Source organism: Lathyrus oleraceus, chromosome 3 (assembly GCF_024323335.1).
Source record: "Lathyrus oleraceus cultivar Zhongwan6 chromosome 3, CAAS_Psat_ZW6_1.0, whole genome shotgun sequence".
Taxonomy (NCBI): Eukaryota; Viridiplantae; Streptophyta; class Magnoliopsida; order Fabales; family Fabaceae; genus Lathyrus; species Lathyrus oleraceus.
The window spans coordinates 34,281,257-34,304,545 of record NC_066581.1 but is presented as its reverse complement, the minus strand read 5'-3'; the positions used below and the strand labels follow the sequence as shown (position 1 = coordinate 34,304,545).

Genomic DNA, 23,289 nt, shown 5'->3' with positions numbered 1-23,289 from the left:
ATCTAACAATGGATACCGGATGTTATATATAATTGACATATTATATATAATTGACATATTTAACAATGGAAAAAATATTTTTGTTAAATGAAAAAATATTATATATAATTGACATATTTAACAATGGATGCATACATACATTTATATATAATAGATATGTGAGTCCTTGAATAATTTTACGTATCGAGGACTCAAATTACCATTCTTAATGGAAACAGCATAGGATGATGATTCTATTAAGTCTTTTATTTAAATTCCAATTTCTAATATATAAATTTACGCCCGTCCTTTAAGTATAAAGAAACCTGGTCGAGCCAATTTGTGATCGAGGAAAGAAAATAAAAGTTTTCAAATATAATGGTAGCATTCATTCCATATAAGGGGGATAACATTATAAAGACTGAAATCCCCATCTTCTTTCCACCATGCATTCATTCCATATAAGAAACCATAGTATGTGAATGAAGCAATGCTATCCTAATCTACATCGAATCTGTGTCCAAAATAACCAAGTCCTCATTTATCAAAACACTTCCTCAAGAGCTCTTTCTATACAAACCAAGTCAATAGTATTTGATAGTTTAAATATGATAAAGAAACATTCCTCCACCCGGCGATTTTGGTGCAAAAGAGCACAGTTGCAGACACCAAACAATTGTTCTGAACAAAGTTAATGCTACCCTCGCAGCAGTAGTACAAATTTATCAAGCTTTTATACGGACAACAAATGAACCTGTTCAATGATGGGTAAAAAGAAGATTGAAAAACACGCAAACAATGAAATAAGAGAAACTTTCATGCATTGGTTGACAATTTCAGGTCAAATGCTTAGAACTATATTTGATGCAAAATGAAGGATTTTGCATGCTGCAATGATAACAATCTGTCATAAATAAAGAGAGCAAAACACACTTAACGACAATATAATGACGACAGCAACAACGTGCATTCCAGATACAGACTGCATATGTGAATAATATTACTAGCCCAAGATGCATGCCTATAGTTGAGTTATGTTCAGGATAAACTGAACACACACATGAATAATGAGATGGTTTAATATATAGAAACATGGAAAGCATAGACCAACTTATAAGTGTCTAGACCCTCTTATGTGTGAAGACGGAAAATGTTGCTTGAGTTGTTAAATTAACAAAAGTGTTAAATTAAATTTTCTAGAGAAGTGAAATCTAAACTTCTTTTACTGAAGCAACTATGCAGGGCTAGTAGAATCATAGTATTCCACTTTACCATCAGCACTTTATAAATAATTATATTCCATAAAGGAAAGAAACATGGATCACAAATAACTTGAGAGCTAACCCATGTTATCAAATTGCGGCGCCATGGCCGCTATGGCCGATATACATGGCCGTTTTTGGGCTTGCCACAATGGTAAATATTGTCCGCTATTGCGGGTTTTCCGCCATAATCCGCAATAACGGCATCGCAAAGCGGCCGGTATGGCGGGATTTAGGCTCTCCGCCATGGACCTCCATCCGCAATCGACAACACTGGAGCTAACTTAGTGGACATGATTATCATTGATTAGAATTTTAATAAACTAAAACATTACCCAAAAAAACGATTTCAGGTTTATTAATAGCTGGAGGGTGAGAAAGACAGCTGTTTCCTGGGCACAGAGAGAGTCTTGTGAGCCTCTAAGGTCTCCACAGATAGGGCTAAGGCTGAATACATCTATTCCATACCATACCCCATAAGGGCGGATTCCTTTATGCACTAGGCTTTCCTTTCATGGTGAAGAGCTGGGTGATACATTTTGCAAAAGCATACAATTTTGGGCATAATTAAAAAGCACAGACATACAACTTCACCTAACATAAATTTGATCAAGAAAACTATATCCCAAATCTAACAATGAAACTTTAAAAAAGTAATGATGCTCTCACATTCTTGAACTTCTCAATGTAACTATGAACTAGTCAGAACCTATTTAAACTTTTCCAAACAGATCAAATTATTCACACGCAAATTGTGCATCCGGAAAACATGTAAAATGGAATGGAACTCTTATCTACCCTTAAAAAAAAAAATTCTTATCTCTGTCTAAAAGAGAGAGAAGGAGGGGGAGATACGTACATGCTGGAAGGCTTGATATGTCTGCAGAAACTGCACAGGGAATTCCCAAATTGGAAAGAGCTCCTCTAATGATCCCGCACGGGAAATACAGATGCATGCTCATAGCCTGTGCTGCTTTACTTTCAGCTGTAGGCGCGGAATAATCCTCAACTGAACTAACATTATCAGCAGATGGATCAACCGACATCCGTGCAAGCCAGGGAAATTTATTATCTTGCAACACAAATGTACCCTGCAGCATAACCAAATAACACTACCATCAAAATCAAATTAAAAAAAATACCAATAGCTATAAATTCAACCCGCTCAGTATTCATCTTTCAAACTCACCCTATGGTTAGTTTTCAAGTTGTCAATCTGCTTCTTAAATACCTCAGACCAAAAATCCTTGCAAATAAACTTGATTGCTTCCAAATGATCACCAAACCGAGGCCGCTCCATTGTATATCTGAATCACACACATCACATTCTAATCAATTCATTACAATTACAATTTCATGATAATTCACTTCAGAGTTCATAATAACGTACAATTAGATACAAAAACACATCAATCGTATATCTGAAGCACACACATCAAATTTTAATCAATTCATTACAATTTCAAGATAATTCACTTCAGAGATCCATAATAACATAGAATTAGATCTAAAATCGCATCAATATCAAGAAATAGAGTAATCCTATTTAGGCTAAGTTTGATTATAACTACGAAAACAAAGCATGATCAATGTTACAAAGGTGTTTTCATAACAGATCTCGATGATGAAAGCGATAGTTAGAGGATAGAATTAGGGTTTGGAACAACCTTTCAGAGAGCTGTTGACCGACCTGATAACCAATGGCTTCGATCCTGCGGGCAGCGAGTTCAGGTTTGTTGGCGTAGAATCGATTGCAATAGCACGCAACCATTTCTGTCATCAAGCTATCGACGCAGCTCTCTGAAACTTCCCTAACCATTTTCGCTGTTTATCTCTCTCTCGCTCTGAAACTGAATCAACTTGTTTGCAGTATGATTCTGAATCTGACTCGAACTCGTTGTTCATCATCGTGCTTCGCATAATTCTTCTCTCAGATCCACGCATGTTGCCAAAATGCAATTACAGGCCCATTTTAATTATCTGGGCTTAGCCCTTCACAAGTGTCTATTACCACCCTTTGTTTTACTAATACACTTTTTTTTAGTGTAACACTCAGATTTTTAAAAATCTCACTATTTTCGAATATGCATCTCTTACATATTCAACAAAAGTCATTTTGAGAGGCGTCCTACAAGTTATTTATTTACATGTTTAGTGGAAATTCTGAAGATTCATCTTCGAATTTATGGGCGGGATTTTGAAATTTTTGATCATCTTTACATGTCAGATATTTTCGGAGATGCATCTTCGAAAATATTTGATAAAAGAAGCAGCTTCATGATCACACAATCATTGTTGCCATAGTTGATTTTCAACCAAACTCTTCACCAAAAAAACTTATATTCTCAATCTATTTTTTCACTCTCAGTCTCTATTCTTTTGATTCATCACATCATAGAGAGCAAAAGAAGATAAAATTTCAAGTAAAAATCATTCATTTCCCTCAGCATTGCTCACATTAATCATGCTTTTTTTTCTTCTGAAAAAAAGAGCGCCGTGTCTGGAAATGTATCTTCGGAATGAATATGAACTTGTTCGGAGATGCATCTTCGGAAGTTGTCTGTGTTTGATTTTCAGTTTTATCTTCAACAGTAGCGCTTATATGTTGTTATGTTTTAATTATTTTCATTATATATGGTGCATTCCGATGTTTTTCCAAAACAAATTGTTTCTCCGAATGTCCAAGGTGTTGTCGTGAAGGCATAGATGTTGGCAACCAATTTAAAAACAAGCAAGAATTTGAATCTCGTGATCAAATGCATCAATGGATTTATATGAAGGCCTCTAACCTTGGATTTGGTGTGGTTATCGAAAGATCCCATAATGGTTCGGATAGAATATGCGCTTTTATAACAATGACATGCGAAAGAAACAAGAAATATCGAACTCATCTCCGAAATTTTAAAAGAGATGACCCTTGTTTTAGAAAATAAGAGTGTTCGTTCAAGTTGTGTGGTTACATGTTGGCAAACAAAAACTGGAGATTTAATGTGATATGTCGTTTGCATAACCATGATTTTTGTGAAAAAGTAGTCGGTCATCCTAGTGTGTGTCGGCTCATGCCTGAAGAGAAGGAATGTGTTGCTGACATGACCTCGAATATGGTTCAACCGAAAAATATACTTGCAACATTGAAACGGAAACGACCCAAAAGTATATTAAATATCAAGCAAGTGTATAATATTCGGTACCTGACTAACAAGGTGCTTAAGGGGTTAGAACTGAGATGCAACAACTCTTGAAACAGTTGGATGATAACAATTACATGTCTAGGTACCGAACGCCCGAGGATGGAGTTACCGTTAGAGATATATTTTGGACTCATCATGATTCCATAAAGTTGTTCAACACGTTTCCTACGGTGCTCATATTTGATTCAACCTACAAGGTCAACAAGTATAGACTTTCATTATTGGAGATGATTGGTGTTACCTCAACTGAGAAGACATATTCTGTTGGGTTTTCATTTCTTGAGTGTGAAAAAAAGACAACTTTATTTGGGCCTTAGAGGTGTGTCAGGCATTGTTGAAGGGTCGAGGTAAGATTCCTAGAGCGATTGTTACCGACCGCGATACTGCATTGATGAATTCGGTTGCAAAGGTATTTCCTTATTTCATTGCATTACTTTGTAGGTATCACATAACAAAGAATGTGAGAAGTCGGGTTAAACCCGTGGTAGGGACGAAACAGATAGAGTCTGAAGATGGAAAAATGGTGAAGGCAGGTGTGGTTGTGGAAAAAATAATGGATGCATGAAATCGTATGATAAATTCTTCCACAAATGAACTATATGCCGATTATGTTATGCATTTCAAAAAAGTGTGTGAAAAGTATCGAGATTTGTTGAAATATGTTGAAAGCATAATTCTTGACCAGATGAAGGAGAAATTTGTTTGTGCATGGACTAATAGTGTTAGACACCTTAGAAATACAATAATTAACAGAGTTGAGTTTGTCCATGCTACTTTGAAAAATTGGTTGGGAAATAGTAAGGGTGATTTGTGTAGAGATTGAGACTCTATGAACCACATGATTTAAAACCAACATAATGAGATAAAAACATCATTTGGTCGGAGCATCACAGTTTTGGAACATAGATTTAAACACAACATTTCATATTCTCAGTTGGTCAGTAACATTTCTCGGGCGGGTTTGAACTATATTTTTCACGAGGCTAAACGAGCTGATAATATAGGCTTTGATAACGCAAAGTGTGGATGCACAATTATGAAAACATATGGTCTCCCATGTTCTTATGTTATTGCTAAAAAAGTGAAACTTGGTGACTCAATAAAAATGGAGGAGGTTTGCACTCATTGTAAGAGATTTAGGTTTGATGGTGATGGTGTCATGAATGATGGTAAATCGAATATCTCTATTTTGATCGAATGAGAAATGATACAAGAGAGATTTTTAAAAGATGATGACAACATGAAACTCCACATCAAAGAACAATTGAGGAAGATTCCTATCCGGAAACCACTAACATGAAATTGTCCTTTCAACTAGTAAAAAGAAAAGGTGCTCAGAAGAAAGTGAAACCTACACTGAATGAAAATTCGACTACACAATCTCCTTCATATTTTGAACATGTGTGACAAAGTTTTTCCCGATTCACCATCTCCAAAATCTAAAAAAAAAGTGTTGTCAAAGGAGCTCACATTAGCAAACCACTTCCGACGCAGCCTCCGCCAAAAATTTCATTCAACGACGAGATGACGATTTTTATGGACAAATATATCGACCAGATCGTCAATGTAGTGGGGGTGATAATTATGGATATCAAGCTATTTCGGCTTTACTCAGTAAAGGAGAAGATAATCATACACTTGGCCGCCATCAACTTATCCAAGAGTTGAGGGCTCATAAATAATCATACACACGATTGTATGGAAAGAAAGAACACTTTGATGAAGTTTATGAGTCTCTTGTTCCTTTCCTTAGTGGACCGGATCCGGAGACAAAATGAACAAAACATTAAAAATATTTAAAAGAAGCATGCAATGAACAAAACATTAAAAATGAAATTTATGACTCAATTTCTTCGACAAAAAGTATGCAATGATAGAGTGTCATCATACTCTTTATTTAAAATATTTGAAAAAAATTAAATGAACAAAACATTAAAAATATTAATTTGTCGATCCAATACACAGTAAAAAGTTAGTTCGGCTTATTTTATGATTAAATTATTCAAAATATTTTGTATATAAGAGATACATTCATGTTTTTAAAACCAAATTTTAGTAAATAATAATTATGACACATAAAATAATAATTATTTTAATAGTTATACTTAAGACTAGACAAAAAAAATTATTTAAGAAAATTATTTAAAATTATAATTATTTATAAATATCTAATACTTACAAAAGTATTATTGAAAATAATTATAATTTAATAAAAATATTATGCAAAGAATAATACTATAATAATAAATGTAATAAAGTCCAATCTAATAATCGGAAAGAATATATATCACAATCTATAAAATTTAGAAAATAATCCATACGGTAAACTTGTTAAATTAATCTTTACTTTCAATATGTTGAGACTATATTAGTGAATTTATATACTTTAATGACTGGATAGTCAATGAATTTTACCCAATAAGAAAGAAACGATTTGTGTTAACTAATGGCTGTATTAGTTACATGATGTTCGGAGACTGTTACAAAATAGAAACGTTCCACGTCATACCTCCCATGCAATTTTGTTCTGTCAATGAACGAATAGAAAGATCCACCACTCCAATCTCCTTACCATTTCCATCAGATTTTCATCAATTCTCAGGTAATTCTAATTTTAACTATAACGTAATAACAAGGTTAAACAACATCACCATGCAAACGCGATCACATTTCTTAACCTTTTTTGTTTCTGTTACGTAGATGGATCGCCGGAGAATGTACGACAGACAGCAAAGTACAACCGGGGCGCCGGCATCACCGTCTTCGCCGGTGATAATGTCGCCGATACACCGTCATGTTCGTGCAGGCTCCACCGGCGGTGTTGCCATGTCGAAGAGAGCACAAAACACCTCCACAAAAGCTGCCGCTCAGAGACTTGCACATGTTATGTCGCATCAACCAATCGGCGAAGAGGAAGAAGAAGACGACGATATTGCTCTTGACTACACTTCAATCAGTGGCACCGGAGGCATTGGACTCGCTGGTAGAAGACCAATTCGACCTCGTTCTCCCATGGTAACTAATTCAGTGTTTTAGAAAACCATCACAGTCACGTAAAAGTTTTCGCGATACAATGATACTGGCCTAGTTTTTCTTTCTATTCACATTGATGTTGTTATTATTGAATGTTGTTGTTTGAATATTAGCCAGTTAGGAGTACTCAAGATCAACCTCCACCACGAGCAAGATCGCCAATGGTAATTTTTGCTTCACAGTATTTTGCAAATTGTATGAAAAATTGAAACCTCATTTTCGTGTTGTTTCGATTAGACAGTTCGTTCTTCTCAGGAACAAGCTCCTTCTGCAAGATCACGGTCTCCAATGGTATGATTTATTTTTGAGTATTTAATAATTAAAAGTGCGTTTGGTTCTTGAACATGACAAAGAGTTACTTTCGGTTAGATGTTGTATGGAAGATGCATATTCAAATAAACACCCATAGAGTAAAACATACACTAAAATAACCAAACCTAAAATACAAGCTCTAACTCTTTAAGAACATTCACATCATATGGAATAAAAGATTGTTTGATTTGAAAATTTGAAACCTCTGTTTTGTTATCAGTCATTTCGCTCGTCTCAAGATCAACCACCGTCTGCAAGATCACGTTCTCCAGCACCACCGCCAGGGGTAATTAATCACATTCTTCATTCTCACTTTAACTCAAATTCGCTTAATTATAACAAATTTACACAATTTCGATTTTGTTTCTGTTAGTCAATTCGCTCCGTTCAAGACCAACCCCAATCTTTACGAACCGTATCAAGCGTCCGATCGTCATTCTCCGGCGCCGACCAAACTCCGCCACGAATCGCCACACATAATGTCAATCAAGGGGACCAACAACAACCACCCTCCGCTCGTTCAACAACGGGGAATCGAGCTCTCGATATGTCTCCTTCTGCACGCAGTTTAGCTTTTTCTAGGTCATCGCAATCGAGTAATGCGAACAATGATCAACCGCCTTCTGCTCGAGCGAACTCCGGGCGGCCTAGTGGACTTTCTAAGGTGGTTCCGTTGGTTCCGGCGAGTGTACCTATCACACTCAGGCCGGCTGCTTCTCTTAGTATTCATCCGTCGGAGTCTCTTCCTGATATTACTAAAAGAGACAGAAGGTATAATCCGAAAATGTTGTTATTTATTTGCTTTGTGATTTTTATGCTTATTTGTAATGCTATGCATATCTAATGAACATGTAGATTGTCACTTGATTTGGGCAGTATGAAAGTAAGAGAAAATGTCAATCAGCCGCCACGTCAAACTACTGAGCTTGAGGATGAGGTATGGTTGATGTAATTAATGCAATCTTAGTAGTTTTTAGGTTTAAATATGATTGTAGTTCCCGCCATTGTAGTGTTTCATGGTTTTAAGTCCATGTAGGATTTTTGTTTTGTTTGGATTTAGTCTTTGCAACTTCAAGAACATTTGCTTTTAGTTCTTATCATCGGTTCATCGAGTCCTTATAGTCGGTTCATCGAGCCACATATGACATTAGAGACTAAAACTAACAATTTTTGAATTAGCGGGGATGGATTTGTTAGGATCTAGAATACTGGTTAGTTAGAGTAGTTAAAGTAATTAAGGGTTGTTATATAAGTTGGTTAGTTTATTAGTTAGCTGAAGTTGTTATAGGAGTATTTGTATAAATATGAGAATATAATGTAGATTTGGTAGTTAATAGTTATTGAATATTGTAATCAATTGTGATTAGAGTATCAACTCTATTGTGAAAAGGAAACCCTTGAGGAGAGTTTGAGTTTATGTTATTTCCTATTTTTTAATAAAGAATGTTTTTTCTTTGGAGTCCAATTCATGGGTTCCTAACAATTGGTCCGACATGCCGGATCTTCTAGGAGTGCCATTGTTGTTGGAGATGGAGCCATCACAAATGGTGAATTTGCCAACTTTTAGAGGGAAAGACTCCATTGGATGGCTTGCAAGGGCTGAAAAGATTTTTGACGTTCAAGAAACTCACGAGGACGATTAGTTGCAATGGGCTTTCATGAGCATGGAGGGAGAAGCCATACGCTCGTTCAGTTCTTAGTGTCAAGAGGACCCAAATTCAAACTGGGTGTCATTCTCTTCAAATCTAATCTTGAGATCATAGCAAGCAATGATAACTGAGTTGTAGAAGGATTTTCAACCTTGAAGCAAAAAGTACAAAGGGAGAGAAAAACCTCCTAGAAGAAATGAGTTAACTGGTGGTGGAGATACGAGAGAAATAGCAAGAAATATACAGGGATCAGATTCTTGGTAATATGAAGAAGAGTGACGAGAAGGTTGGCTGTGTCATTTTCAGTCTTTGCCAGTGGTAGAGTCAGAAGGGGAAAAATTGTAACTCATAAGCAATCCAATTCCACTGCCGTAGTCATTTCCTTAAGAGATCCAAGATCTTAGCGGATCATTTCTCTTAGAAACGACTGGCAAATAGCCCATGTGCAAGGGCCAGTCGAACAACCAATTTTCCTTACGAAAACATCAAGATTAGAATTTGCAGTTGTTAGCGAACATTGGGTTCAAACGACCCCCTTCGCCACAACCTTTGGACTCCAATCCACCAGCAAGGGATTTTCTTGAGCCTAAACCACAAGAGTAAATCCAAAAGCAATACCTACCAGGTCGACATTGACGAAATCTCCTGTTACGCGCATATTCAAAGAGAAGAGACTACTCTTAGAAAGGAGAAAGATAGAAGATTGGAAAAGTTTCTTTGTGATTTGGGTAAAACTCTAAATCAAGATCAAGAAGAAAATGAGGATTATGATTCGGAATGGACAGTTGTTCTTTCAGATGAGGATGAGTAAGTAGGTGTCGAGGAAACACTTGCATACCAGGCTTTATTTCTGTCGGGAGTGGGGCATATAATAGTGTGCAAAATAATTGACAAGTTAACCATGGCAGCAGAGAAGAAAATGGTGAATGGATCTTTGTATTTCCATCAGTGGGATTCAGGTGGCATCATCCTAAATAAGGATATACTGCACTATGCTGCAGGTACTTATTCTCTACAATTGTGGGATCCAAGTGACAAGAATATATATGAGTGTGTTGAAGAGAAAAGGGAAACCAATGCATGTTATCAAAGTATTACACTTACAAGAAGAATATAGTAGATGTCAACCTTGAGGACAAGGTTCTTTTAAAGAGGGGTGTACTGTTAGAATATAGAATAGTGGTTAGTTAGAGTAGTTAAAGTAGTTAAGGGCTGTTAGGAGTTAGTTAGTCGAGGTTGTTATAGGGTTATTTGTATAAATAGGATAATACAATGTAGAGCTAATCATTACTCCCTCCGTTTTTTATTATAAGTCGTTTTTGACTTTTCACACGTATTAAGAAATCTAATAATTATGGTATGAAAAAGATAAATTATGAAGGATTTTACAAAATTATCCTTCATTAATGGTATTGGAAAGACAAATTAATATAATTGAAAGGAGGGAGAATAATAAATATTTAAGGGTATAATAGGAAAAATAACATTAATGATTCATTGGTATTATAAAACGACTTATATTGTGGTACAAAATATTTTTCCAAAGTGACATATAATAAAAAACGGAGGTAGTATTAAGTATTGTAATCAATTGTGAATAGAGTAGCAACTCTATTGTGAAGAGGAAACCTTTGACGAGAGCTTGCTCTCATGTTATTTCTTATTTTTTAATAAAGAGTGTTCTTTCTTTGGAATCCAATTCTTGGACTCCTAACAAAACCTTAAAAGAAAAACATCTAGGATTAAAACCAAAAAACATTATAATTGAAGGGAATAAAATAATATTTAATTCTCATTACTATTATACATTTGTACTTACACTCGTATATTTGAAATCTTGTTATCTCAATGTTACTAGTAATATAGCAAATAGACATGTAATTCTAATTCTTTCTCAAGAAGAAAGGGACAATTTACGTTTCTTAATCTTTACGTTTCTTAATCTTCAACTGCCTTGTTCATATGCGACTGTTATCTCTTTTTAGGAATCTACTAATGAGAAGTAAATTTCAATGCAGCTTGATATGCTACAAGAAGAAAGGGACAATTTACATGAAAAGGTGATAGATAAATTTGTTATCCTTATTCCTTATAGACACTTGAGATTTTAGCCGCTGTTCTTATAATTGTAACATGACAATGTAGAAGAACGAATCTCGTATATATTTGGGTTGAAACATTGTTGACTGTAACGTTAATTTTTTCTTCATTCTTAGAGGTGATTATGTTTTGCATACACACTTTTTGGGCATGCCATATTAACATGTGTATCCTCACAGCTTCGACTTGCAGAGGAGAGATGCGAGGAAGCTGAATCGAGAGTTAGGCAACTAGAGCAACAGGTAATACATTTCAGGGAGCAGCTAATATTTGTCTTTCTTTGACAACGTTTCTTTATTTACTGGTCTAATGCACAAGTAAAACACACTACAAATGGTTTAATGATCAGGAACTTCTTTTTAACTCCATGATGAGAAACTTAAGTATGCAATAGTAACCACCATACACAAAAAAGGAGTAGTGCAACATCATAAATGTGATATTCATGTCAGCCAAGGCCAAAATGCATTATTGGTGTATATTTGATTTGAATACATATAAACAATTTACATTGACATCTAAGGTCGTTATGCTACATCATATAATGAATTTGACTTTTTATACATCGCCAACTATATTGAATAAAATTCAACACATTCTTAATAAAAACAGTGCATTTAATTTATGAGTTTGACAAAACAATATCATGCATTTCATGATACATGAACATTAAGCACCAATTATACCAACTTTCTTTGTATTTTGTTTACAGGTTGCTAATCTTGGAGAAGGGGTAACCTTGGAGGCTCGCCTATTAAGCAGGCAAGTTTAGCACTTAGATGAATTGATATGACATAAAACCCATCAGGAAGATGACACTTCAAAATTTGTGGTTTGATTGGATAAAATCCATCTAGCATACCATTTAGACATGGTTTCAAATGTGAACATTGTGTCCACTTGTAATTTCATAAATCCTCTGTACTTTCCTGTTTTCTAATACTTGTTTCCATTGAAATTTGAACCATGTAATTTCAATATGAATATGTTGAAATTTTGAATGAAATCCATCCACAATTTGATCTAAGTGTTTTTTTTTTGAAGAAGGTGATCAACTGCGGTACAAGTATTAGCTAATATTAACAAGAACAACCATAGTCAAGCTGAGCATGCGTGTGTGTTTTGTGTTTTAGTATAACACTAGATAGCAATGTGAACTTAAACAGAACCACAAGTAATCCCATACATTCAGTTTTCCTAAACATTTTTCTTTTTTCTAACATGTATTGTACTTTTTATTTTTCAGAAAGGAGGCAGCCCTTCAACAAAGAGAGGTTTGTGCACTTTTCTTTTCACTAATGCTATCCTATTCTTTATGCATTCACCATTATATAACCATACTTCTAGGACTATTGTAGATTTTTGTTGCTTGTAGTTATGCATTCATGTATGTATCTATTACTGCCATATCAATTTATCAAAGAAACAATTATAGTTGTATAGTAATGGTGTTTAAAATTCCAAGAATTAATAATTCACTTTGTATAGAAATCATTTGAATACATGTTAAAAATCTAAATTACCTTTCCCAGCCATTAGGAGGTAGAGTGGCTAACATCATTTTCCTTTTCAGGCTGCTCTGAAAAATGCTTCAAAACATGGAGGTTTTCATGGCAATATAACACTTCAGACAGATGCTGAGGTATCCAGCATTTTACCTTGTACGTTCTATGGTTTTGTTTCAATTTCTTCTGCCAATTTCGATGCAAATAAATATTATGCTCATAAATTTAATTTAAATATATCATTTTTTTATCAGAATGCTATGGAGGAAACAGCATCTGCATTGCAGAAGCTTCAACTTATGACTCAACGAATGATACTCACGCCGGAAGAAATGGTTGGATTTAATGTTGATAATAACAATGTATTCATTTTAACATTCTTCATTAGTTATGCGTTTTTCCTTTATGTCTCTCAGGAAGAGGTTGTTTTGAAGAGGTGTTGGCTAGCTCGGTATTGGAATTTATGCCTTCAACATGGTAAGGTCATTTGATTAGTTTTTAAAATATAATAACATGAGTTCTATGATTTTCTTAGTTTAGTTAAAAAAAACTGAATTAACAGATCTTTATTTAATATTTTTGATAAATCTCAAGTGCAACTTATTTGATTTTCCCTACATGAATAATGCTAGCAGCACACAGTCATTGAACGTACTTTTATTAACACACTTTTTCTCTTGATCAAAATTTACGCAAAACCACATAAATTTGTGATACTAATTTGTTTTTAACAAATAAAAAAAGAAAGTGTAATGGCAATGAACAATAAAATGGAGAAATTTTCATGTTCCATTTAATGTTAATGGCAATGAAATATATGGCAGGTATTCATGCCGAGATTGCTGAAACAAAATGCAAGTACTGGTCTACTTTCGCCGTTAATCCTGTTGATGTTGTATTGGCTGCAGGAGAGAAAGCTAAAGAAGAAACAGGTAATTTTTATATACTATGCTGGAAATTTTTCTGTACTCTTGTTTTAGTTAAACCGGTTCTGGTTTATGTGGTTTTGATTAATCGGTTTGTTAATTTTGTATTAAATATTAATCAGTTTATGAATAAGTATAATTTCGAGTGATATTAACTTTCCTCAATTTATGCACCACGCCACAGACCTCGATTTAGAGGATACAGAAGATCAACGTGACCTGAATGAACTTTCTGGAGAGGGAAATATCGAGAACATGCTTTTTGTTGAGCAAGGTTTGCGGGAATTGGCTTCTCTAAAGGTGTTTGTTATATCTTTATTTTAAAAATATGCACACATGTCCTTTACTACGCTAATGTTATCATGGGCTAGTTATATTAAATAGATGGCGGTTATATTAAGTTTCTGATTAAGGTATATTTAGGTGTATATATATTGAGGGATAAACACTACTATAATCAGTTTTTCATTTTAGATTGAATGATATCAATGAGCACACTACTTTCTCTTCCATTAATAGTTCAGTATGGTATCAGAAGTGTGAGCTTAATAGATTGCAGTTCTTGCTTGAGGGGCTCTTCTGCACAGCTGGATCATGCTTCTGTCCATTTTCTTTGTTTTGTAGATCATGAAAGATCATTGTCATCCTTTCTACCTACATCCTTCTGATAGAGCCATGTGCTTTTCTCATTTCTCAGCCCCTTACAAGCCTCAATATTTGGTTGAGACTACTCAACGTGAGACTCCTAACAACAGGGCTCAAGATCTTGGGTATTATTGTCGTAATGAATATGTTTTCATCTTCCTTATGGGACTATGAAAGGTTTAATCAAATTAGAGGTTAGGTCTTTTCATGGATCCTCTTTCCACCATTTATCATGTTTTCTCTTTTTGTTCAAGACAAGCAAAAATGATTGGGAACAACAACGGAATATGAGTCACAATTTGCTTATTTATGCTTTGGATTTTGGAATCCGCTCAAGGTTCAAAGCAGAAACATCCTATGAAACACGAAGACAGACCATTGTGGCATTCTTGAGTGAACAAAGGAGAATTGTTTAGTTTCATGACCCGGTTACAAAACGGGGAAAGTCTCACAATCTTCACAAATAGTGAATCAAGTTACTAATAACAAATCAATACTTTCACCAAATTTTGTCTTGCATCATCCAACAGTTGATTACATATTGACTAGCTCAAGCGGTGCAGGCTGGATTGCAAGTTACTGATCAAACGGCCAACATTGGTATTGGTTTATTTCCATGACTAAGCATAGCACCTGGATCATTGATTCAGGAGCTACCCTGATAGGGAAAAGATGGAGAATGTAGAGAGAGAGAATAGAGAGTAGAGATAGGAAGGGAGAATTTCATTTATTCAATAATAGCATACATGGAATGGTTAGTTTCTAACTATTTATAACTGTCAAAAACAGTTATAACAACCCAAACTAACTATATATAACTGTCTAAGCAGTTACAACTAATATATGCATCATATCCCGCCCCTTAAAATCTTCCTTGTCCTCAAGGAACAGCTGTAACATCAAAATAAGGAAACTGGAGTTTGAGTTTGTATAGCAACTCCCAAGTAGCCTCTTCCATAGCCTCTCCTTTCCACTGAATCAAAACCTCAGTAACCGCCCTATTGTGCCTCTGAATGGAGCGCCTCTTCAAAATCTTAAATGGTTCCTTAGGATCATCCAAACTGCCCCACTCCTCAGGAAGTGCAACCACGGGAATGTTCTCATCAGGACACGGTTTCAAAAGAGATACATGGAACGTAGGATGAATCCGCGAAGTAGATGGAAGAATCAAGGTGTATGCAACTTTTCCCACCCTATGCAGCACCTGATAAGGACCATAAAACCGAGGAGAAAGCTTTTCGGAAGCACGATATTGAGCAGAAGCTTGTCTATAGGGCTGTAACTTTAGGAAAACCCAATCTCCTTCCTTAAATTCCCGATCACTGCGATGTTTATCAGCTTGCCGCTTCATACGTGCTTGAGCCCGGACCAAATTACCCTGTAATTTCTGGATCATTTCTTCCCTTACAATGAAGCTTCGATCGACCGCCTCGACCTTGGTACTTTGAGGGCAATAAGGAAGATGCAGTGGTGGTGCTTGGCCATACACAATCTCATAAGGGGTAGCTTGAATAGCGGAATGGTAAGTGGTATTGTACCACCACTCAGCCAACGGTAACCAATTGACCCATTCCTTAGGCCGCTGCCATGTCATAGCCCGCAAGTAATGTTCTAAGCAACGGTTCAAGACTTCGCTTTGACCGTCCGATTGAGGATGATAAGCTGTCGTTAAGCTCTGTGAAATGCCTAACTGACCAAGAAAAGAACCCCAAAATTTACTCGTAAATAAGGGATCTCTGTCACTCACGATGTTGGCGGGTGCACCATGTAACTTGTAGATTTCAGCAATGAAAATTTCAGCTAATTTGGATGCAGTAAAAGGGTGAGCAATAGGGATAAAATGGGCATATTTGCTCAGCCTATCGATAACTACCCAAATCGTGTCTTTACCATGAGATTTAGGAAGCTTTTCAATGAAGTCCATGGCTATACTTTGCCACACTCCCTCTGGGACTGGCAGGGGCTGAAGTAAACCCGCAACAGCTCTCGGTTCATACTTGCATCGAAGGCAAGTCTCACATTGCTGGATGAACTTTGTGACATCCTTGGCAAGGCCTTTCCAATAAAACATGCTCTTTATCCTTGCTATAGAAGCCCTGATGCCTGAGTGGCCTCCTTGATGTGAAGAATGAAGCCATTGTAGAATCACTAGCCGCACTTGTCCATCATTAGGAATGACCAACTTCTGTTTTCTATACAGCAAATTGTCCAAAACAGAAAAATGGGGATGCAAGGCTGGATTAGAGAGAACCTGCAGCTTGAGGCCCTGTAAAGCGGAATCATGCTCATAGCTCTTAAGAAGAGAATCCCATAACTCAGAAGAAATAGAAGAAACAGTCAGTTGTAAAACTTCACCGTGAGAGGCAGATAATGCATCTGCAGCCACATTATCCTTACCCTTCTTATACAGAATTTCATAAGAAAGACCCATGAGCTTAGTGACCCATCTATATTGGGCTGGAGTAGATAGACGTTGCTCCAATAAGTACTTCAAACTGTGCTGGTCAGTAAGGATAGTAAATGTGTTCAGGGAGAGGTATTGGTGCCACTTAGAGACTGCATGAACCAATGCCAATAATTCTCTGTCATAAACTGACAAAAGCCTATTTTTAGGAGATAAAACCTTACTAATAAAAGCCACAGGGTGCCTGTCCTGCATTAGCACAGCACCAATTCCAGTGCTTGAAGCATCTGTTTCAACCACAAATGGCTTTTGCATATCAGGGATGGCCAACACCGGGGAATTACTCAAAGCATCTTTCAATGTAGTGAAGGCGGTGTGTGCCTCTTCGGGCCAATGGAAAGAATCCCGCTTGAGTAAATCAGTAAGAGGAGAGGCAATAATACTGTAACCTTTAATGAACCGCCTGTAGTAACCCGTCAATCCCAAAAATCCCCTCAATTGCTTAACTGTTTGAGGTGTCGGCCAAGCTCTCACAGCTTGAACTTTAATTGGATCAGTAGTGACTCCTATAGGTGTAATGAAATGACCTAAGTATTCGATCCGTGTAGTGAGGAATGCACACTTACTTTTCTTAACATAGAAAGTGTGAGCTTTGAGGATCTGAAACACTTGTCGGAGATGATCCACATGTGCCTCCAAAGATGGGCTGTACACTAATATATCATCAAAGAAAATAAGAACACACTTCCTCAATAATCCCGAAAAAATAGTGTTCATTGTGCCCTGAAAAGTAGCTGGTGCGTTGGACAATCCAAAAGGCATCACCACATATTCATACTGCCCCCCATGCGTTTGAAAAGCTGTCTTAGGTACGTCCTCACTTTTCATCCTTATTTGGTGATATCCAGCCCTAAGATCCAGTTTCGAAAACACCACTGCACCACCTAATTCATCCAATAAATCCTCCACCAAGGGAATTGGAAATTTAGCCTTCACCGTCATTTCATTCAACCTCCTATAATCCACACACATTCGCCAACTCCCATCTTTCTTTTTGACTAACACAACTGGAGAAGCAAAAGGGGAAGAACTTGGTTGAATTACTCCGGAATCCAAGAGCTCCCTAACCATACCATCAATGATATCCTTCTGAGCTGGTGGATATCTATAAGGTCTTAAACTAACTGGGTTAGAACCCTCCTTTAGCACAATTTGATGATCATGAATACCCCTAAAGGGTGGCAGCTCAGTAGGTGTTTCAAAGACCTCCTGGAACTCCTGTAAAACAGATTCTCTATGCGCCGTCATCACCGGATCCTCTAGCTCCTTAGTGGTCACAGAACAACACACTGCCTCTGCTGAACAAGGTAGTAGCTGTAGCATGTAACAGAAGCTATCTTCCACCACTAATTGATGTAATTTAGAAGCAGAAACCACCTTACTTTTATTTTCTTTAACAGCCTGCAACTTCACATTCATACCATTCATAGAGAATTCCATAGCCATATTGGTGAAATCCCATTGTATGACACCCCATTGCCTTAACCATTGCATGCCCAATATAACATCACAACTAGACAATGGTATAGCAATAGCGTCAGTAAGAAAGTCATACCCTTGAAGCTTTAACCTGATGCCTTCACACCGTCCTGCACCATGTATAAGCCCGCCATCAGCTACAGTTATCCGCAAGGGATGCATCGGTTGTAGAATATTAAGCCCCTCCTTACATAATTTCTGGCTAATGAAATTATGAGTGCTGCCAGTGTCTATGAGTACATGAACTCTCTTTTTGCCCAGCCAGCCAATCAATCTCATCATAGGATGAGAAGAGTCTCCCTGAATGGCATTAAGAGAAACAGTAGGATCAACACTTTGAATAGGCTCATTAGACACTTCCCCAGAAACAGAATCAACTTCAATTGAGTCTAATTGATTTTCCTCCCCAACCTCCATAAGGAAAACTTGCATTTTTTTCCTCTGGGGACAATCATGTCCAGGAAAGAATTTGTCATGACAGAAAAAACACAAGTTTTGAGCCCTATGTTCATCCATTTCTTTAGGGGAAAGTTTCTTCTGAAACGTATATGCCGGCTTTCCCAAAATGCTCTTCTGAGAACCTTCGACAATCCCTTTCTTCTCCTGAGGCATCACTTTCTTGTCAAAGGTGTTAGAAACTGTATTCTTCTTCTCACTCCAAGAACTTTGGGTTCGATTTGCCGGCACCAACCGTTTCTGCAACAAATCCAAGCTTCGTTCTTGCAACTTTGCAATACGAGTAGCTTCCAACACCGTACGCGGGGCGAACATCTTCACACCATTACACAATTCCTGTTGAAGGCCTCCCAAATAGCACTGGAGCTTTTGAGATTCTGTCAACGCTGTTCTACCCATCAGATTGTCGAACGATTCCTGATATGCTTCCAGCGAACCAGTTTGCACCAATTTCTTGAGTTCTTCCATAGGTGAATCGAACTCGAGGCTAAATCGCATCTTCAATGCCTCGGTGAAATTCGGCCATGTCAATCGGCCATTCGATCCCTGTTCTAGACTTTGGAACCAACGAAAAGAGTTATCATCAAGAGCGATACTCGCAACCGAGACCTTGTCCCCTTCTTGCGTTCCATCCAACGAAAAAAAAACGTTCACATTTCGCGATCCAAGATTCCACATCGTCTCGAGTGAATTTTGGAAAATCCAGACGCGTTAATCGCGTTGCTGGTCGAGTTGCACTGTCGCCGGCGCCGCCATGGCGACGCGCCGCCGTTAACTCCGACATCTGCAATCCAATTCCGCGCATGGCTTCTTGCACATTGGTGAATTGAGTTTCGAAACGATTCTCCAATTCACGAATTTGCCTCGTGATACATGGCTCCACTGTCGCCATGATGCGTTCCTCCGCCTCACGAATGGCGTTCTGCAGTCGCGTCGCTTCTGCCATGAATGGTGTGGCCGAGGTCGACAGGCTCTAGATACCAATGATAGGGAAAAGATGGAGAATGTAGAGAGAGAGAATAGAGAGTAGAGATAGGAAGGGAGAATTTCATTTATTCAATAATAGCATACATGGAATGGTTAGTTTCTAACTATTTATAACTGTCAAAAACAGTTATAACAACCCAAACTAACTATATATAACCGTCTAAGCAGTTACAACTAATATATGCATCATACCCCTCACATTTGTCATTCCCTAAACCTTTTGGATTTATACACTAGGTTGTCTCATAGATTTGTACTCTAACCAAGTAATTCCGAAGTTTCAGTAACACCAATTGGCAACGTGAATTTAAGACCTAGATATCCTCTTAAATCTTTTTATCTTAATAGTTTGTGCCAGTTCTTTGTTACAAGAAAATATTCTTTATCAAAAAGGCCTTTTTGATCAAAGGGAAGAAGGTGTTTGGCAAGGGTTGACTTGCTCAAAGCTTCTATACCTTTTCATTCAGATTCTTCATGTTTTATCCTTTCTGATTATGTGGACACTTGCAACTCACTAAGAAATAATAATATTCCATTGCAGAATACTCCGTCCGTCCCTTTTTAAATAGCTCCATTTAGCTCAAATTACATAACAAATGAAACTTGAGCTCAATGGAGCTATTTATATAGTAACACAAAAAAAGAGAAATAACCAACTCGATTACTCAGCAACAGAAGCAACAAACTCCTAATCATCCAGCCGTCAATTAGCCGTCTCTGCTTCAGCTACACTCTTGTCTAGTTGAACTTCACCTCATATTGTGTTAAAATCACGTCTGTTATCCAGTGAAATTCACATTATTAAACTGACCACATTGAATGATTTGAGCTATCTTTCTTCCAATAGGGCCATGTAGCTTGATCCAATGATAAAGAAAAAGTTTTTAAAAAAAAGTATAATTGTGTGTTGTATTTTCTTAAAACTTCTCATTATGGAAATAAAGAAAATAAAAGCCTTGTGCAGTGTTTTGATTTATTCAATGGCAATTGATAGTTATCAAGGAAAACAAAGGGGGTTTCTTATGGCTGCATTTCTTTGTTGTAATTGTTTTGAAGGTAGAAGAAGCATTGGCAGTCGCATTGGCTCAACATAGGCGACCGAGTGTACTGAAAGCTGGTTTTTCAGGTGCAAATTTCTATAATGCATATTTGTTAAATTTTTATCTGCCAATGTAGTTGTCATCTCATATATTGTATTCATGTGTGATCAGATTTTTTAAAATCGATATTGAGTAATACATGTGTGATCACAACCACAAATTTAAATTTTTTAAAGATAAAAAGAAAAATCAGTATTTTTTATTATTAAAATAGTTAACTGGTGCATTTTTGTTGTTTGTTGTGAGCCTAAGTGATTTGAATTATTAGTTGTGACCTGTGATCATACAAAAACAATCCATCGATACTAAGTGAGTTATGTTCTGTCAAATATTTCTATATATATGGAGCCTGACTCTTGATTTTTTGGATATAGATGACTTAAAGCTACCGCATGAAGGACAGTGTGATGCGTTTCGTAAGTTTTCCATGTCACCCTTTGCATTTGTAATAATATTTATGTCCATTAGTAAACATGTATTAAGCTCTGCTTTGCAATTTGTCTATTATGAGAAGACAAGTTTGTTGCCCTTAAGCTTTGTGCGTCGAGGGAACACAATTTGACAATTCAATTTCATACGCGACCTTGTGTATGGTCCTAACAACTATCATGTCTGCAACTTGATTCACATTTACACTGCTGTGGGACCTAAACTATCATTAAAAAAGTAATATTAACATGTTATAACTCTTTCAAAAACAAATTTTTACTTTCAGAATTGAGCAAGGAGGAGGCTGAAGATGTATCTTTTAAGCAGGTATGTGCAAACAATGAAATTCATTGTGTTTCGTTACGGTGCCCCTCAGTCACGTCCTATTTTTATATCCTTAGGCATGGCTTACTTATATTTGGAGAAGAGCAAAACGACACGAAATAGAACCTGAAATTGCAGATGAGCGTTTACAGTATTGGATCAGTCATAACTCTAAGACCCCTTCCTCACAAGATGCAGTTGATGGTACAGTCAATTCCATTCTCTCTATCCCTTGTAATTACTACATTGCAACTTGCAAGTCTCAAGAACTATTACAGAATAGGTTACACCATATTCATCTTTTTTGGGTGAAAATTGAGACCGACTCATCTATTGTAATCATGGATTGCAGTATTTAAACACAATTTGTACTCGGTAACTTGCATAACAAAAAAAAACTAAGGGCCCGTTTGAATCAGTTTTGCTTTTCACTTTTTAAAATATGTTTTATAAAATTATTTTAGAAAAGTATTTTTAAGAAGAGAACTATTAAAAAATTTATTTGGTAACATGACTTTTCAAAACTGTTTTAAAAATGAGAAAATAGAAATATTTGTTTGATAAATTATTTTTAAAAACAGTTTTAAAAATGAGAAAATAAAAAATGATAACTCAAATGAAAACAGAAATTCAGAAATCCAAAATTAAAAATGAAAAACATGTTAAACCTGTTTTTGTTTTTCACTTTTAAAAACAATAAAAATGAAAGAGTTTTTAAAAACAGTTTTCTAGAACATTGTAATCAAACAAATTTTTAATTTTATAAATTTTGAAAACAAAAAAACTGTTTTTAAAAACTAAATCAAACACACCCTAAATCTGTAGGATTTGCTATTCTAACATATCACTTTTGCAGTTGAACGCGGACTTGCAGAAGTAAGGAAATTGGGAATTGAAGCACAGTTGTGGGATGAATCTCGCAAAGAATTGGAACAAGATATTGACAATTCCAAAGTGCCCAGTCGATCCGACTTTTGATAATTGACAGCTAAATAGGTTTTTTTACTTTCAGTTTCTTGTTGTCCAAGCTATCCCTCACATTGAGTTGGATGAATATGCAATACTTTCAGAGTATTATAATTTGTAGAAACAATATTCTCTGTTGTTATGATAATGTAAAAATTATGTTAATAATATGGTTTAAACATGTTCAGTCCCCACAAATATATTACATTTTGGTTTTTAGTTTTTACACACATTTTAAGTCAAGATCGCTGGCTGGCTGGCTCGTAGGATGGAACAATTTTCCGAGCGTCCATGGTTTCATGCACAATACAGTCAATATTTCTGGAGTGCATGGCTTGGTTGAACTCGCGAGTTTGAGATGGGATTGTTGGAGGAGATTGTTTCTCTCATCCTAAGTGGTGGAGAAGCATCCTAAGAAAATTTGAAAATTCTCTTGATAAAGAGAATTTCTTAATGCATCATATATGTTACTTACATACTAC

General features: G+C 36.3%; 2 protein-coding genes across 2 annotated transcripts; one reads left to right on the top strand and one right to left on the bottom strand.

Annotated features, from left to right (window-relative positions):
• Positions 1-345: 345 nt before the first annotated feature.
• LOC127132314 (uncharacterized) lies at positions 346-3,156 on the bottom strand. The gene is made up of 4 exons (XM_051061237.1): positions 2,909-3,156; positions 2,431-2,548; positions 2,101-2,332; positions 346-733 (listed from the first exon to the last, which is right to left on the bottom strand). The coding sequence occupies exons 1-4, from the start codon at positions 3,058-3,060 to the stop codon at positions 705-707; spliced, it is 531 nt and encodes a 176-aa protein (XP_050917194.1). The 5' UTR covers positions 3,061-3,156; the 3' UTR covers positions 346-704.
• A 3,759-nt stretch (positions 3,157-6,915) lies between these two features.
• Positions 6,916-22,988, top strand: LOC127132313 (coiled-coil domain-containing protein SCD2). Its single transcript, XM_051061236.1, has 21 exons — positions 6,916-7,034; positions 7,133-7,447; positions 7,579-7,629; positions 7,703-7,756; positions 7,998-8,063; positions 8,151-8,548; positions 8,633-8,714; positions 11,445-11,486; positions 11,706-11,768; positions 12,239-12,292; positions 12,777-12,800; positions 13,100-13,168; positions 13,286-13,366; positions 13,448-13,508; positions 13,856-13,963; positions 14,142-14,257; positions 21,045-21,114; positions 21,463-21,504; positions 21,804-21,844; positions 21,919-22,045; positions 22,698-22,988. The coding sequence occupies exons 2-21, from the start codon at positions 7,133-7,135 to the stop codon at positions 22,817-22,819; spliced, it is 1,986 nt and encodes a 661-aa protein (XP_050917193.1). The 5' UTR covers positions 6,916-7,034; the 3' UTR covers positions 22,820-22,988.
• Positions 22,989-23,289: the final 301 nt, after the last annotated feature.

Excerpts from the sequence above, each read along its gene's own strand:
- LOC127132313 (XM_051061236.1), top strand. The coding sequence starts at position 7,133 with ATGGATCGCCGGAGAATGTACGACAGACAGCAAAGTACAACCGGGGCG. Across the intron at positions 8,549-8,632 it reads ATTACTAAAAGAGACAGAAG|ATTGTCACTTGATTTGGGCA; the intron begins GTATAATCCGAA and ends ATGAACATGTAG. Across the intron at positions 12,801-13,099 it reads CAGCCCTTCAACAAAGAGAG|GCTGCTCTGAAAAATGCTTC; the intron begins GTTTGTGCACTT and ends TTTCCTTTTCAG.
- LOC127132314 (XM_051061237.1), bottom strand. The coding sequence starts at position 3,060 with ATGGTTAGGGAAGTTTCAGAGAGCTGCGTCGATAGCTTGATGACAGAA. Across the intron at positions 2,333-2,430 it reads ACTTGAAAACTAACCATAGG|GGTACATTTGTGTTGCAAGA; the intron begins GTGAGTTTGAAA and ends GTTATGCTGCAG. Across the intron at positions 734-2,100 it reads CATATCAAGCCTTCCAGCAT|GTTCATTTGTTGTCCGTATA; the intron begins GTACGTATCTCC and ends ATCATTGAACAG.